Consider the following 16,952-nt stretch of genomic DNA (forward strand, 5'->3'; position numbering starts at 1 on the left):
AGAGCAAAATAGGAAATATATCTGTTCTTTACTAGAGCAGAATTTGGTAATATTGGTAGAAATAATGTAATTTGGCTGCTAAATAGCCACATTGAGTTCTAAATTTAATTTTCTAATAGAATAATAATATATAGTTTTTGTATGGATGGTGCCAGTATCTTTGATTAGATCCACTTGCAATTATGGTAAATAAACCACTAATAGCAATCTGCTTTCTTTTTTTTTTTTTTTTTAGGCCCTGGGATGTTTGTTGTATAAATTATGCTATTTCACTTTGCCATTTGGGGAGAGTCAGGTGGCAATTTGTGATGGAAACTTCACAATTCCTGATAACTCTCGATATTCTCAAGACATGCACTGCCTTATTAGTAAGTATTTCAAGTTTCTAGTTTCACATTTTTATTTCTAACCACTAGGAATAAATTGGAAGATAAAGAGATTGGTTTCTAGGAGAAGATGGGTTGGATGCAAAGATTTTTTTTTTTTTAAATCAGTTAATAATAGCTGGGAACACATAGAAAGTTTAACAGTGTCTAGTTAGAGTGGTGGGTCTTTTTGCTGGAAATCTAAGCTCTATTTCACACCTGAGCCAGCCATAAGCAGAAATCCTAATTGTGCTTTGAACAGCACACTACTCCTGGGTCCTGTTGCAGTCTGTATGAAAGCTTTGGTTCCAAAGGAGTCCAGCTGACTCATATCAAATGATAAGAAATTCATCTTTGCAAAACTGGAAGCAACTCAAATGAAAATGATTGCAGTGCATTGGCTGGAATGAATACATAATTAAGACTGTATAACTTCATAGAACTAGGTTTTTCCTTTCATTTTAGGTTAATCACAGGATTTTTGAAACAAGCATCTAAACTCAATGCTTTGTTTAAAATAGTCCTAAGATTCCCTACTTTTCTGTATCATCATTGCAAGCATATGTACTAACATCCATTAACCAGATGGTAGAATAAATAATCTTTGCATAAGACCCTGTGCTAAAATGCAAAAGAATTAGAGATTTTTATCATCTTTCCGCATTGGTCCAGGCATTTAGCATCTGAGTTTTAACCATTAAGGATCATAAATCCTGAGCAACTCAAACTGGGTCCTGGATAGGGTACATTGGAAAAAACAAAATTAGCAACAGAGGTGGAGCATCTGAAATGTGTTGAGGACCTATTTGTACCTCTTCTAATTCTTAAAACCCTGAATATTTTAAGTATAATTATCCCTAATATGCACACGAGGAAACCGAAGTCACAAAAGTAGAGGTCTTATTCAAGTTAAAATAATTATAGAGTTTAAGTGACTCTATATTGCATTGTGTCAGTTTTATCCACCAGCCTCTTCCATTTATTAATGACAGTGGGAGGTGTTTAATTTAATGATGGTTAGATTGTTTTTAGATGTAAAGCATCATATCTAAACTAGAATTGCAGCTATGTAAAAAGTATCAGAAGGAAATATGAGAAAATAGCCAAATTTGATACTTAAGTAGCATTTTTTTTCTTTTTAATATTTTTCATTAAATTCATTTTTTAAAAAATTTTATTCTACTTGATAGACAGTAGAATGCATTAAATTCATTTTGGAAGCAACAATTCTTTAGAAAAATTGATAGCACTGACATCTTTCCCAAACTCATATTTCAGTTTGCAAACTATTTGAAGATTCCATTATCACCTTGCAATCACAGGATTAAAATTCAATTTGTTCAAAGGGAGATCAGTAGACTAGAGAAAAGGGACCAGGGAAAGGATAGAAGGGAAGGAAAAGGGAGATGATAGGGAATGACATTGACCAAATTATATTGTTATATTATGTGCAGGTATGAATATACAACAGTGAATTCCACCATTATGTATAATTTGAATGTACCTTCAAAATGGAAAAAAATAAAAATTCTTATGTGGGGAAAAAAATAAAATTTGATTTGTTGTTTTTTTTTTTTTTTTTTTGCCCCTCCTTTTTTTCTCTTCTTTCTTTTTTTGGTCTCCAGGCATATTGAACCTGGAGTGCTTAACCATTGAACCACATCCACAGCCCTTTTTATATTTTATTTAGAGACAGGATCTTGCTGAGTTGCTTAGGGCCTCACTAAATTGCTGAGGCTGGCTTTGAACTCATGATCCTCCTACCTCAGCCTCTGAGCCCCTGGGATTACAGGCATAGGCCACCAAGCCCAGCTCTTCCCTTTCTTTTTACCCCCAATATGAGAGTCCCCTTCTTTTCAGTTTCTCTTGTTGGTATTGCCAAGACTGGATGGGTGAAGTTTAAGATAGTCTTTGGATCTGGCTAGCAACAGAGAGAGAATTGGTTGTTTTCTATGTTGCATTAATTCTTCTTATTATCTATCTATCTATCTATCTATCTATCTATCTATCTATATATTTAGAGTTGCTATTCTTTTCAATGATTCTCTTCTTTTCATCCATGTCACCATGGTGTGTATACAGATCTGTCAGCTCCTGTTCTAGCAGAATGGCCACCAGCTTCTCTCCTCTCTATGCTATCCAGTGCACCCTTGTCACAAGATTATTATAAAATGTCACCCTCTCATGCCTTTTTCAGTAAATTTGAGTTGCTTGCCAGTGGTCCCATAGTGGGGCCCAAGTTCTTAGCATGACATTTAAGATTTTCATGTTCTGGTTCTGTCCCACCCTCCAAGCCATCTCTCTACCCTGTCCTTTTGGCTCCTATTTCCATGCAGCAGGAGAATCTTTCTCTTGCCTTTCTCCAAGCTTGCCTTTGTTCACACTGTTCTCTCTTCTGGACTGTCTTTTTCTTTCTCCCTGACTGTGTTCTGTTCTGCTTCTTCTGCTAGACCTTCTAGAGCTATAACCTCACTGATTTTTTTTCTGAACTTAGCGTTCAAACCATTCATTATTTACTTAGGCAGGAAGTGCCCTGCACTGGTGTTGGGATATATACTCGTGTATCTGTGTCTTCTCAAAGACTTTTCCTGAGGGCTTTTCCAGCTTCCAAGAGGGCAGAAGCTTAAAGGACCTGGAAATAGAAAAGTGATCTATGGATCACAATTAAAGTAGATCGATTGATCGATCTATGTATATATGTATGTATATGTTACTTTGTAATTTCTCTTAAATTGGAAAGTACTTAATATCACCAACAAAAGAATAGGTAGTGAATTCATGATCTTTGGGTTTTGGTTATAATTATAATTGTGAATAATCATTTGTTTAACAAGAAACTGTGAACTAAGCAAGCCAGCCACTAGACCATATAACTTCCTAGATATCAGAACATGAAGGTGGTAACTTTCAGATTCAGAGCTGGCACCCCTCTTGTGCATGGCATAGAATGTGAACTTCAGGTAGCTTGTTAAAATTCCGAGAGTTTATTTTCTTGTGGATATTAAATATTTTAGGAAAATTAGTTTCCCTTTCTAGGAAAAGGGCTAGTTGTACTGTTTGACTTTTATGAGACATAAAAATTAAAAATATCAAAATTTTGGTAGTAGAAAAGTTATGTTCTCTAGCTAATGTAACAACTATTAGGGTATTAAATAAGTTCACATATGTTTGTTATAGGGTATATGTTGGAACCAGACCCTGACAAAAGGCCGGATATTTACCAAGTTTCCTACTTCTCATTCAAACTTCTCAAGAAAGAATGCCCAGTTCCAAATGTACAGGTATGTGAATGGTGCTTGTTAACCAAAGTAAACCTTATCACATTGTCATTTGAGTTCTGAGCTGTTAATCAGTCTCTTAAGTGATGTAGATGTCCCTTGATTTATCTACTAGGGGGCATTCAAGCAAAGCTAACCATGAAGTAGAATAAAGAGAATCCAAAATAAAAGGAATCCAGTTTCCCATTGAATTTAATTATAAAACTGAGGCAGTTCACTCAACAACAAAAGCAACAAAAAATACCCTAGAGATTAAATTGAATTCGTGGGTGAAGAGTGGCCAGCTTGCTATCTTGTGAACGTGCACAGCTGCCTTCCTGAGGGAGGCCCTGGACTCGTCCCACCAGCCCATTTCCACTGCTCTCCCTCCTTACAGCAACGCTGTCTTGATTTGCCTCCACCATTGGCCATCCATAATTCACACTTGTGTCACACATATCAGACCATGTGAATCTTGTCTACACCAAGTATTCCTAAACTCCTTACTCATAGTTTTCAGAGTAAAATGCTTTGCAAACACCCTTTTTACAATTTTGGCTTTGGTGGTGGTGTTGTTATTGTTTGCTTTTACTGTGATGGGGGTGGAACCCAGAGCCTCACATATCACTAGGCAAGTGACTTACCACTGAGCTACATCCCCAGCCCCAATTTTGGCATATTTTTTAGGACATAACCCAATCTCTTGAATATTTTACTAATGGATGCTACAGTAAAATTTTTATTTATTTATTTATTTTTCTGGTGCTGGGGATGCTTAACCCTAAAAAGCCAGTGTTAGAGCTCATGTTCTGTTTGTCAGTTTTCCAAGATGGAAACAAGGGATATGGTACAGTAACTTTACATGACCATATCCCTAACCCTTTTTTAAAATTTTGAGGCAGGATCTCACTAAGTTGCCCTAAGCAACTAAATTGCTAAATTGCTGAAGCTGGCTTTGAACTTGCAATCCTCCTCCCTTAGTCTCCCTAGCTCCTGGGATTACAGCTGTGTGCCACCATGCCTGGCCATAAATAGATTCTAATCTGAAATTTTCATGCTGCTTTCTCCAATAATGAACGTTTGATGCCACTGTTAGGGATTGAGAGTATTGATAAATAATGCTCCTCTTTCACTGCCACATTTGGCATCAGCTATGAGACTGATTCGGATGGCACTAGGAATATTGGCTTTGTTGATAAAACGATTGAGTTGTAGGACATAATTTGACCTGTCAGACTCCCTAACTTTAAATCCACCTGACTTGAGATGGAAATGCCTGATTCCTAAGGATCAGGCTCTTCCAGAAAAAAAGGAAGACGAGGGTAAACCAGATGAGCTCGCTTCTTTCTGCCAGTCTTATCAGCTAAATATGCTGCTCCTCTTCCATGGGAGAGGAATTCTTGAAGGACAGAGGAGAAGCTAGAAGAAGCTTTCTAGGGGAAATTCCTCCCTCTTAGAAACATGAGGAAATGAGAGGACCCGCCTAAAAGGCCAGTGTTAGAGCTCATGTTCTGTTTGTCAGTTTTCCAAGATGGAAACAAGGGATATGGTACAATAACTTTACATGACCATGTTTTCTTTTACAGTTGCACTTTCCCATTTATCAAATAAATAATGTGAAATATAATTGGAAACATTAAGATTGGTATCTAGTTTATAAAAAGTAAACTTCATCAGTCTCATTTCTTTTGGCACTTTCTCAGGAGTAGCAAGCACTTGCTTTGTGGTTCAGTACAGCTAGCTGGTGCTCCCTCAAGATGCAGTGTTGAATGGTGCAGAAGTCAAGCTAGAAGAACAGTGTTTGGCTTGTGGAGTGAGTAGTGCTCCCCATGTTGGGAAGGGGCACTCGCTTAGCCACCAAACATACAGGGTGGCTATGGTTTTCTCCCAGCATTCTGACTGGAAGATGGAATGCACCCTGCTTGGCACCTGAGTCAGCTCTGATGTCTCTCAGATATAACTAGAGCTTGAACAATACAACTTCTTTCCCATTCCTTTTATATCATCACTTCTGAACTACACCAAGGAGAAGGGAACCAAGATTAAGCCCCAGTGAGCTTTGTCTGGTGCAGAAGGGGAAAGTGGTCCAGGAGAGTGTGTGCTTATGCTCACCTCTTCACAGCCATCTGCTTCCCACTGGTGTCTGGGTCTGGTATGTATTTGGTTAACTTCCTTCTAACAGGGAGAAAAGTGCCTGAAAGTCACACCCAAAGACCCTCAAATGTAATTTCTTTTCCATCAGGTTGGTTATTCTTTTACAGAGAAATTTGTGATGTCCTTTTTATATATATATATATTTATATATATTTTTTTTTTTTTCTCTTTTCAATTCCTTAGAATTCTCCTATTCCTGCAAAACTTCCCGAACCAGTGAAAGCCAGTGAGGCAGCTGCAAAAAAGACCCAGCCAAAAGCCAGGTAAGAAGTGCCTTCATGAGCATCCTGCTGGGGCACCGCAGTGGAGAATGCCTGTGTTTCTTAATTCTCATTTTGCCATAACCAGCGACTGCACAGATCAGGAAACCAAGACCTGTCTCCCCTAGGCAGAAACTATTCTTCAGGAGTGCCAGGAGGAATATAATAAAATAGTGTGATCTACGTTTGAAAGAGAATCAAAGACACTACAGCTGTTTCTTTTGCATGGGAACAGTAGCAGGGTTATTCAGTGATGAGGCAAGGGCAGACTTTATATGTTGCTGGCACAGGAGTGTCCTAACATGCATCCTGGTATGTGGTTAGACATGTTCACCACCCTAGTCATCTGCCTTCCTTTTCTTTTTACTACTGTGGCTCCAGCAACATTAGTATAAGCTAATCACATTCTATGCACCTTCAGTCTTCTGGGAAGCAAATGCCAAGAGACCATTATACATACAAAGATGCTGAGACATGGTTAGGGGAAAAACCCCAGGGAGAAACAGGGAAGGAGCCAGGAAAAGGCTGGGAGAAGGTCAGAAATTGCAAGTCTGACCTGGAGAAAGTGTCTCCGATTGCCACACAATTTAAGGAAAGCTTACCAAAGATATTGGGGATCCCTTATACCAGAATCAGCTATCAGAAAGGTCCCCTAATAGGAATCAGTGGATGGAATGTTAGGACTGAACTCAATCTATGGGAAGCGTGGTCTCAGGGTAAACCCAGAGCACAGCAGCTGGGCATTGGTCTTTCACATCCCTATAGCCGAAAATCTGCCAGGCACTGCCCTGTAGCTGTCATACTTTCCAAATGACAAATTCTGGGGGTGGCCAGGAACATGATTATGCTCCTCCTTTTTCTGCCCCTCCTCCTGGGGTAAGGAAATATTTAGCAGCAAACAGTGTCAATAAAGGACCCGAAATGGTAATATGTGGATTTTAATAGAACAGGAAAGTAATTTACTTTAAAGTAAACTGTGTTTTTAAAATGTCTTGAATATTTACAGAATGCCTACTGTGTGGGTAGAATTATTCCAGGTGTGGCTCTAAAGTAATGACTTTGTTTTTTAAAAAAGTTAGCAGACTTGCTTAACAAACAAGCAAACCTTGTTACTTTTATTTGTAAATTTCTGACATTAATTATTGCCCTGCTCACCTCTTTGGGGATTGTTTTGGGGGCTGATTTAATTATCTCAATCTTCTTGGTTTATACTAATCATGTACAAAACCCAAACGTGGTATGTACAAAGGCTGAATGAGGATCCTTTCTGTATCCACACAAGTGATGGCCCTGCAGCTGACATTTTGGGCACTCTACAGTTTACAAAGCAATTTCATATTTATTGATACATATGCATGTTTCCTTGTTTTACACATAAATGACCTAAGGCTGAAAGAGCTAAAATGACATGTCCATCATCACACAAATTAGTAGGGAGCTAGAGCTCAAATGTTTTTTTGTTGACTCTAAATCCCATGTGTTTCTAAGATGTTCCCCTCAGGAAACCAATATGAAGAGTTTTGAGTTTGGATTTCCACTGAAGTCTGTTTACCTCCCTGACCCTGGGCTTTTTCTCTTACACTTGTCCTGTCCTCCAAAATCTGTCACACTTTTCCCTCCCACTTCCTTTATGCAGGTTACAGCCACTCCAGATGAGATAACTTACATATTATCAATTCTCTGCCCAGCATAAGAGCATCTAACAGGATGTCATTGAGAGGTTTCTGGGCCAAGGAGAGCCATACTTTAGAGATACATCATGGGAAGGACATAGGGCCAGTTCTTTTGCTTCCTGTTTTGCATTCATGGAGGCTGTGCCAGACATATTTTGGAAATACTCATGAAGTTTGTTTATTTTGGCCTTAGCCTCATTTATACTCCTTAAGTGCAATTTTCAAAGGGCAGTGGACTCTGATCTGAGTTAGGTCGTAGTTAGCTGCCCAAACTACTGTAAATGAATGATGGACTTCGACACCATCACAAGGAATTAAGTGGGCCACATGGCACATCCCTCTGTTAGTTTGGACAAAAAGTCTGAAATAATGGTGTCTTATTGGAGATAGGTGTTAATTTTTTTCTCACAAGTAAACAAAGTTTGGAGGTGAGTAGGCCAGGTCTTATATGGCAGTTCTGTTTCGTGAACCCAGATTTCTTCATGCTCATCACTCTACCATCCCTACAGGTGTGGCCAGTGACCTCATAGATCAGTGTAGCAGCCTCTTCCCATCCAAAGCAGCAGGATCAAGGAATGGCCAAAGAAGATAGGAAAAGGGAATATATCAGTTATTTCTTAAGGTTTTTCTAAACTGCCAAATAGCAACCTCTTTACATTCCATGTAAGGCTAGAGCTTAGACAAATGGCCACACTTGGTCACAAAAGAGGCTAGAATAGGTGATTCTTTTACTCTGGATAACACTGTGGTAAGCTAAAATTTTTATTTCTCTGGTAAAGGAGTACATGCTGGGCAAGGTTGCACATGCCTATAGTCCCAGAAATTTGGGAGGCTAAAGCAGGAGAAACCCAAGTTCAAGGCTATCCTGGGCAATTTAGGGAGATCCTATCTCAAAATAAAAAAAAAATAAAAAGGGCTAGAGATGTAGCTCAGTGGTAGAGCAACTCTGGATTCAATTCCTAGTACTGAAAAAGGGGGGGAGGGTGCGGGAGTGGTGGCGGTGTTTCTGTTATACTCCTGAATTTTAATTTTTTTTACCTCAGATTATTTACTTATTCCTTCTTGTTGGATTCACTCATTTGCTTTTCATTGTAGAGACCTTTTTTTTTTTTTCTCCTTTTCTTTCAGTGCTGGGGATCAAACCTGGGGCCTCACGCATGCTAGGCAAGTGCTATACCACTGAACTACATCTCCAGAGCCCCCAGCCCTTTTATTTTGAGCCAGGGTCTCAATGAATTGCCCAGGCTGGCTATGAACTCAAGATTTTTCTGCCTCAATCTCCCGAGTTGCTGGGATTATAGGTGTACATCACCATACCCAGCTAGAGAGACCATTTTTGACAGCTGTCTTCAACCAAGTTTGAGTTCCCTGTATCTCTGAAAGAACACCCTCCTCAAACCTCTTTTAGCATCATTACCCATAGTGTATCCTGGGAAATCCTAGGAGGTATTAGAGAAAAAGGTTTCAAGAGTGTATAAGCTTGGGCTGGGATTGTGACTCAGCCAGCGGTAGAGTGCTCATCTAGCATGTGCGAGGCCCAGGGTTCAATCCTCAGCACCACATAAAAATAAATAGATAGAATGAAGGTATTGTGTCCAACTACTTCTAAAAAATAAATGTTAAAAAAAAAAGTGTATAAGCTTGAGAAACATTGCATTCAATATAGATTCACCATGCATATTCACACATGAAAAGATCTGCTGGAAAGAAATCTGCTCAATATAATTCCATCTTTGTGTTAAAATCATTTTTGCCCAGTAAGCACTTTTTAAAGAAATTAATAACATCCTATGGGCCTTTGAGAATTATTGACTAAGCAGATCTGGAAGGTTTGGGTAAGGGTTGAGGGGAAAGGGTTATGTACTCTGCCCACTCATCTCCCATTTTCCCACTCTTGACATGAATCTTTTTCCCCCCACTTTTCCTTTTCTAGACTGACAGATCCCATTCCTACCACAGAAACTTCAATTGCACCCCGCCAGAGGCCTAAAGCTGGGCAGACTCAGCCAAATCCAGGAATCCTTCCCATCCAGCCAGCTCTGACACCTCGGAAGAGGGCCACAGTTCAGCCTCCGCCTCAGGCTGCAGGTCAGTTACTAGACTGGGTTGAAAGTGAGTGTACCTCTTTATTACAGAAGTGTTGGAGAGCCTGGTTTCATGTTAGGAATGGAATCCAGAGGCAAATAAAGAATAATGAAGTGAATTACCTTTGAAATTGTACGGCCAATGGCTGCAAAAGTGGAGACCTCTTATTGTATTCTAAGATGGATCTTTAAGACTACTGAAGGCTGTCATCTCTATATTTTCTCATCTTGGCCCTGACTTTGTGGTTTGATCTGTTCTTCCCATACCTACCTCTTTATTCCATAATGTTTTGTTTCTTGAAATATCTATCACCCTTTTGTATTTTGGTATTCTGTTTCTAATTAGATGAGTAAACTTTGTTTTATAAAGACAATTGATCTACCAGGCCCAGTAGTGCATGCCTGTAATCCCAGCAACTTGGAAGGCTAAGGTAGGAGGATCTAAGTTCAAAGCCAGTCTCGCAACTTAGTGAGACCCTGTCTCAAAAAATAAAAAGGGTTGGGATGTGGCCCAGTGGTTAAGCACCCCTGGGTTCAATCCCCAGTACCAAAAAACCCCAACTGATTCAAAATATCAAGTAACGGAATACAATTATATTGCTTCCCCTAGGAGGAAGCTGCTTTTGGTAAATTCTGCCAGACATTTAGGCATCCAGGTGGGGGTTATGTAAACTATAGGTAAAACATTTGAAGAATTCTTTTGTCATGCAGCAAGCCAACTGATACAAAGATTGTGTTTACCTACAGTAGCAGCAAAGGCCAGTTGGCTGTAGATACTCAGGCTGCTAACTAAAGGAGAATCGGCTAATTGGGATGATGGATAAAGGACTGCTTTCTAAAGGAATCAAATATTGCATCTTGTTATTGAGCCCTGTTTTGAAAATTTTAAAGCACAGTTTGGCAAAAAAGATGGAAAGTCATTCTGGGGAAAACAGAGCATGTGGACAGACAGTGTGGAGCACATGGATCTTAGAATAATCTGCCTAATTATCATCCCCTTTCTACTACTTTGACAAATCAGAAAGCTGTTTTTCATCTAGAAGAGTTTTGAGGTCTAATATGGAGTTTATTCTTATTGTAGGACCCAGCAATCAACCTGGGCTTTTGACCAGTGTTCCTCAACCAAAAGCCCAAGCCACACCCAGCCAGCCTCTGCCTCAGTCTCAGCCCAAGCAGCCACAGGCTCCATCCACCCCACAGCAGCCGCCTTCCACCCCAGCCCAGGGTCTGACAACATCTCAGGCCCAGGCCACACCCCAGCACCAGCAACAGCTCTTCCTCAAGCAGCAGCCACAGCAGCCACAGCCCCAGCCACAGCCCCAGCCCCAGCCACAGCAGCAGCCACAGCAGCCATCAGGCACATTTTACCAGCAGCAGCAGGCCCAGGCTCAGCAGGTAAGGTGATCCAGGCTGAATCGTGACTGTGAAAAGGCCCAGTAAGTACAGATGTATTCCTTAGAAGTGCTAGGACAATGGAGAGCCATTCCTTTATTACATCATTGTTTCTCATAGATAACTAAGGCATTTAGAAGTAGATTGATAATTCACAGCCCATTCACTGTTCTCTTCAGGCCATGGAGAATTTATCACATGCTTGAGGAACTCAATGAAGGTGCTATTTTTCAGGGTTTCAAGGACATACTGAAGGAAAAAAAAAAAAAAAAACTATGGTTTTTTTCTGATCAAGTATTCCAGTAGTACTGAATGTGGTCATGCATACCTGTAATCCTAGCAACTCAGGAGGCTGAGACAGGAGGATCACAAATTTGAGGCCAGTCTCAGCTAGCATGCATGAGGCCTTCAGTTCAATCCCCAGTACTGACCAAAAAAAAAAAAAAAAAAAAAANACTAATGGATTTGTGGTTATTTCTTGGCCTTTTCAGTGTACAGTTAGAAAATGTGTTTTGTTTTATTAGAAAATATACATTATGAGAGCTGAGATTGTAGCTCAGTGGAAGAGTGTGTGAGGCATTGGGTTCAATTCTCAGCACCACATATACATAAATAAAATAAAGGTCCATCGACAATGAAAAAAATACACATTATGAATTCAGATTTATATTACTAATTCAAATTTGTAGTTACAGGATTTTTGTTTAACTTTTTGGATTCTGTTGTGTTTTACTTATCTGGAAATCTTGATTCCTAACAGCATTAACATAGTTAATTAATTAGTTTATAGTTTCAGGATAATAATACCAATATGATTACTAAAAATCAGTATAAGATTTCTTTGCCCATTTTATTCTTAAAATGTTTCACACATTATTACCTAGGGAATGGTTTTATTCAGCTTTATCATCATGTGAACAAAAGACCTGACAAGAACAACATAGAGGAGGAAAAGTTATTTGGAGCTTACAGTTTCTATTGGTCTCAATCCATTAGATGGCTAACTCCATGGCTCTGAGCACAAGGTGAGGCAGAACACCACAGTAGAAGGGTGTGGAGAAGGAGAGTAGCTTAAAACATGGCCACCAGGAAGCAGAGAGTTCTGCTTACCAGGGATAAAATATAAACCCCAAAGGCACACTCCAGTGACCTACTTTTCCAGCCACGCCCTACACACATTCCTGACTATAGTTAATTACCTCTGTATACTGGTTTCTTTGTATCATTTTGCTTTTCATTTTTAGTTATTGCTTTTTTTCCTTTTTCCTTTAGTACTAGAGATTGAACCCAGGGGCACTGTTCCACTAAGCTACAACCCAAGCCTTTATGTTTTATTTTGAGACAAGATCTTGCTAAATTGCCAAGGATGACCTTGAGCTTGGAATCCTCCTGCCTCAGCCTCCCGAGTTTCTGGGATTACAGGAATGTACCACTGTGCCTGGCTCATTATTGTTTTTCAATTTTGGTTTAATTCTGATGAATTATAACCATTTACATTGTTTCAGAGTTAAATCTACAAAATTCTATCCCCTCTAACCCATCTGTAGAAGTATCTTTCATTCCTCTATACAACTTGAGAGTATCCATTTGGTATTTTCAGGATATGTCATAGTTTATTCAGTTTACTGTTGATAAACATTTGGGTTGTTTCCATCATTTTTCGGTTATAAATAGGCAGCTATATTTTGACATCTGCTTTGTTGCTAACCCTTTAACTTTGTCCCCAGTAGACAAATGGTATCCTCCAAATTAACTCTGTAGCTAGGTAACTGTATTTAGGGTGTCCCAAAGAAGATCTTGTTCATCAGTAGGGCCTTATTTTGAGCTCTGTTTATGTGCCTAGGACATAGTTCCTAGCAGTGGAGATTGGAGAGACATGTAAGAAGTGTTATAAAAGCTGGGCATGCTGGCAAGTCTATAGTCCCAGCTACCTGGGAGGCTGAGGCAGCAGGATCACTTGAGCCCAGGTGTTTGAGACCAGCCTGGGCAAGGTAGGATGACCCCACTATAAAATTATAACGAGGGCTGGGGTTGTGGCTCAGTAGTAGAGCGCTTGCCTAGCATGCATGAGGCACAGGGTTCGATCCTCAGCACCACATAAAAATAAATAAATAAAGGTATCGTGTCCACCTACAGCTAAAAAAATTTTTTTTAAAAAATTATAACGAAATATCAGAATATTTTGAATAAAGATGGTAGAGTTTTCATAAAGTAGAGCAATTGGGAAATAATTTTCAGAAAGCCTTGATATGAGTTTCAGTAGCTGGGTTAACATTTATGTTATTCTTTTCAGTGTCAACATTGTATTATCCTATGCATGCAAGGAAGCATTTTAATCTTGACTACTTCAAAATCCCTTATAAGAAGGATTACTTCTGTCATCGGGAGAGCATTTATTTTTTTCTGTTACATATCAGCTTGTGGAGCCACCTGATGTTTATTAAGTCAGGTAGCTTCCTTCAGCCTAGGCATAGAAACCCACTTGGAAACCATTCTAAAGCAGTGGGTATGGTTCAGCAATGTAAGGTACTGCTGTGTTTGTTTCAATGACCTGAGATTTCTATGAACCAGGTAATAAGACTTCTACATGCTCTTGCCTTTGGCTTCACCACTGATATTTGTGAATGTGTTTCTGCTACAGGACCTTTTTCACCTCCTCGTTTCTTGCCATTCTCTCCTCTCAGTTTCAGGCAGTACATTCAGGAACCCAGCAACCAGCCATTGCCCAGTTCCCTGTGGTGTCCCAGGGAGGCACTCAACAGCAGCTGATGCAGAACTTCTACCAGCAGCAGCAGCAACAGCAACAGCAGCAGCAGCAGCAGCAGCAACAGCAACAACAGTTGGCCACAGCTTTGCATCAGCAACAGCTGATGACTCAGCAGGCAGCTCTGCAGCAAAAGAGCCTGGCAGCAGCAGGACCACAGCCCCAGGCCCAACCTGCCTCTGTCCCCCAGCCAACATCTGCTCAGGAGCCCGCAGTAAGAACCAGGGCTCAGGGTGAAAGGCAGAAGAGGAGTGAGCATTAAGGGCCAGGGAGAGGGCAGTAAGAGATGGCAGCAGTTGTGAGGGGGACCAGGTTGCTTTCTCATCCCTACAGTTAAAATATTTCATCTTTGCTTGATACATCCAAGGACAGCATGAAGTATTCTGTAGAAGACAGAGTTCTAAAAAAATTATTCAAGGTTACTGATGAAGGCATACATTTTAATTTATCACCCTGGCATTAGGCTGTTCATTGTCTCTGTTAGTGCTATGATCAAATAGTCAAGGACTCAGGATTTGAGCTAATCCTTTTCCCTTCTTCAAGAGGCAGGTTGATCCATTGTGCCCTTCCCGGTCTCTGGGGGTTTATGTGGGCTTCCATCTGTACCCTGAGTCTTGACAGTGTTGAGTTTATGAATGACACAACTAGCCACAGCGTTTGAGTTTACCAAGTATCACCTTTGAAGGCCCAACTTGCCTGTGACCATGTACCATGGCACAGTATCCTGGATACCAGAGCATCTGAGTATCTACTTGTTAGAACCATCCTGTAAATTTAGAATTTGAGTGAATATAGCATCAGAACCCTCTCCTGATTGACATCTACAGTTTCAGCACATTTGAGCATTCTTGCTTTGCCCTTTAGTAAGGAAACTTTATTCTATACTCAGAGTTTCCTTAGTGATAGCAATAGAAAAGATTATAGTGATAGAAAAAGGTGTTTTTTGATACGTAGTTGATAAAATATTACAGCTACTCTCTTATTTCCAAGGAAATTCAACTACTAGATGATAAGGATCCATTTTTCTGAGAATTAATTTCTAATATAGTTTTGTCACTATCTTAAACAAGAAAACTTCTATCCCTTCAAAAAGCAGTGCCAAAAATAGATTGTCTTCTCTAAGTCTCAGCCAAGTGTCTATTCAGTGCTTACACCTTTGTTTCTGAAATGAAACAACTTTCTTCCTGCAATATGTGGTAGATGGCTATCCTCTGTATTTTTAACAAAAGATAAAGTTCTTCTTGTTAATGGAAACAGTTTTTAAAAAAATTATTACATGACTTAATAAAAAGAGATCTTAATTATCCATCTTAGTCCCCTGATTTTATGGAATTGAAATCTGAGGCCTAGACTAGAAAGCAACTGCCCTAGAGACATGACGAATTACAATAACAGACCTGGGGCAATAATCAAAGAATCATGATCTGTGTTTTAGGATAATAGCAATAAATGCTCATTCAAGATAATGAATACTCAACTACTACTAGCATCACTTTTCATGAGGTTCCCTTCAGCTTTGCCTGGACAGTGTCTGCTGTATTGGGAATTAATTATAAACCTTCTCCATGCTCCCCACATGGAAAAACACTGGAGCACTGTGCTCAGAAATAATTGTTTAGGGAGTACTGGGTTGACTGTACTTAACCAGGAACCATAGAGCTGCCCAGGTTTGACCCATCCCTGTGTCTCTGACTCATGGCAGGGCTTATTTGGAGAAGCATGTGAGTGAATAGAATATAAGAACACCCTGCAGCCATCTGAAAGCAGTAATCAGCAAAGGGAAAATGACCATATGCTCTAAAGGTTCATTGCAGTCTTATTAATAGTAGCCCAAAGAATGGAAGCAACCTAAACCATTCAGGAACCCAACCATGCAGCCATTAAAAATCATAAAGCAGTATGAGAGTCTGTACAGCAATGTGAGAACAATGCTCATGAGGTAATGTTGAAAGAGTTGTAAAATTGGAAAAAGTGTATACGTGAAAAAAAGACTTAGGCCATACACCATGGTACATGCCTTTAAATACCATCTACTTGGGAGGCTGAAGCAGGATGAGCACAGTTGGAAACCAGCCTCTGCAGCTTAGTGAGACCCTGTCTTAAAATAAAAAGTGCTCCAGATGTAGGTCAGTGGTACAGTGCCCCTGGATTCAATCCCCCATACTGGGGAAAGAAAGAGGGAGGGGAGGGAAGGGACAGGGAAAGGGGAAAGGAGAGGAGACAAACTGACTTACATTTAAGGCACAACAAAGATAAGGATTGTATTGGAGTGTGGGAATAGACACTCTTCTCTATATTCTTACATTTCTTGGCATGCTTACACTTCTATAATTACATATTTTGTTTTTAAAAAGTCTTCAACAAGTTAGATATCAGAGTCTGCCTTGTCCTCCTTTTGCAGTCTGTTTCTCCTTCACCCTCCCTAGTTTTGTCTTTGGATGAGAGGCATTGTGGTGCAGAAAAGAGTCCTGAGTGGTGGTCGGGAGGTATGGATTCTTCTTCCAGTCCACCTTGTGCCCTTGAGTGAGAACTTAGCCTCAGTGGGCCATGGTCTCTTCTCCTCTGAAGTGAAAGTGTTGGAATCTGTTTTCTAAGACTCTTTTCAACTCACTTGTGTTGGCTCAAAGTGAACATATAATTGCCTGGCTGACAGGATTGTTGTGAAGAACCCCTAAATAGGTTAGGCTGAGTATCCATTATCTGAAATTCTTAGGACAAAAGTGCTTCAGATTCTGGAATATTTGCATATATAATGAGATATCTTGGGGATGGGTCCCAAGACTGAACATGAATTTCATTTATGTTTCATATGCACTCATAAACATAGCCTGAGGTATCATATTTTTAGTACCCCTGTGTTTTGACTGAGACATGAAGTCAGGTGTGGAATTTTTCATGTGTGGCATCATGTCGTGCACAAAAAGTTTCAGATTTTAGAGCATTTGGGGCTTTAGATCTTCAGATTAGAGATGTTTTACCCCGATAGGGGCATCCATTCTAAAG

At 39.9% G+C, this 16,952-nt stretch overlaps 1 protein-coding gene across 16 annotated transcripts in view; it reads left to right on the forward strand.

Annotated features, from left to right (window-relative positions):
* Aak1 (AP2 associated kinase 1) overlaps nt 1-16,952 on the forward strand; it is a 165,305-nt gene that overhangs the window by 100,752 nt on the left and 47,601 nt on the right. For all 16 annotated transcript variants that reach the window (XM_048804173.1, XM_048804177.1, XM_048804179.1 and 13 more), the window contains exons 8-13: nt 236-368; nt 3,543-3,646; nt 5,960-6,039; nt 9,643-9,797; nt 10,875-11,188; nt 13,870-14,163. In XM_048804173.1, the coding sequence (XP_048660130.1) occupies nt 236-368; nt 3,543-3,646; nt 5,960-6,039; nt 9,643-9,797; nt 10,875-11,188; nt 13,870-14,163 (1,080 nt within the window). The remainder of the gene's footprint in view (nt 1-235; nt 369-3,542; nt 3,647-5,959; nt 6,040-9,642; nt 9,798-10,874; nt 11,189-13,869; nt 14,164-16,952) is intronic.

This window comes from Marmota marmota, unplaced genomic scaffold (assembly GCF_001458135.2).
Source record: "Marmota marmota marmota unplaced genomic scaffold, marMar, whole genome shotgun sequence".
Lineage (NCBI taxonomy): Eukaryota > Metazoa > Chordata > Mammalia > Rodentia > Sciuridae > Marmota > Marmota marmota.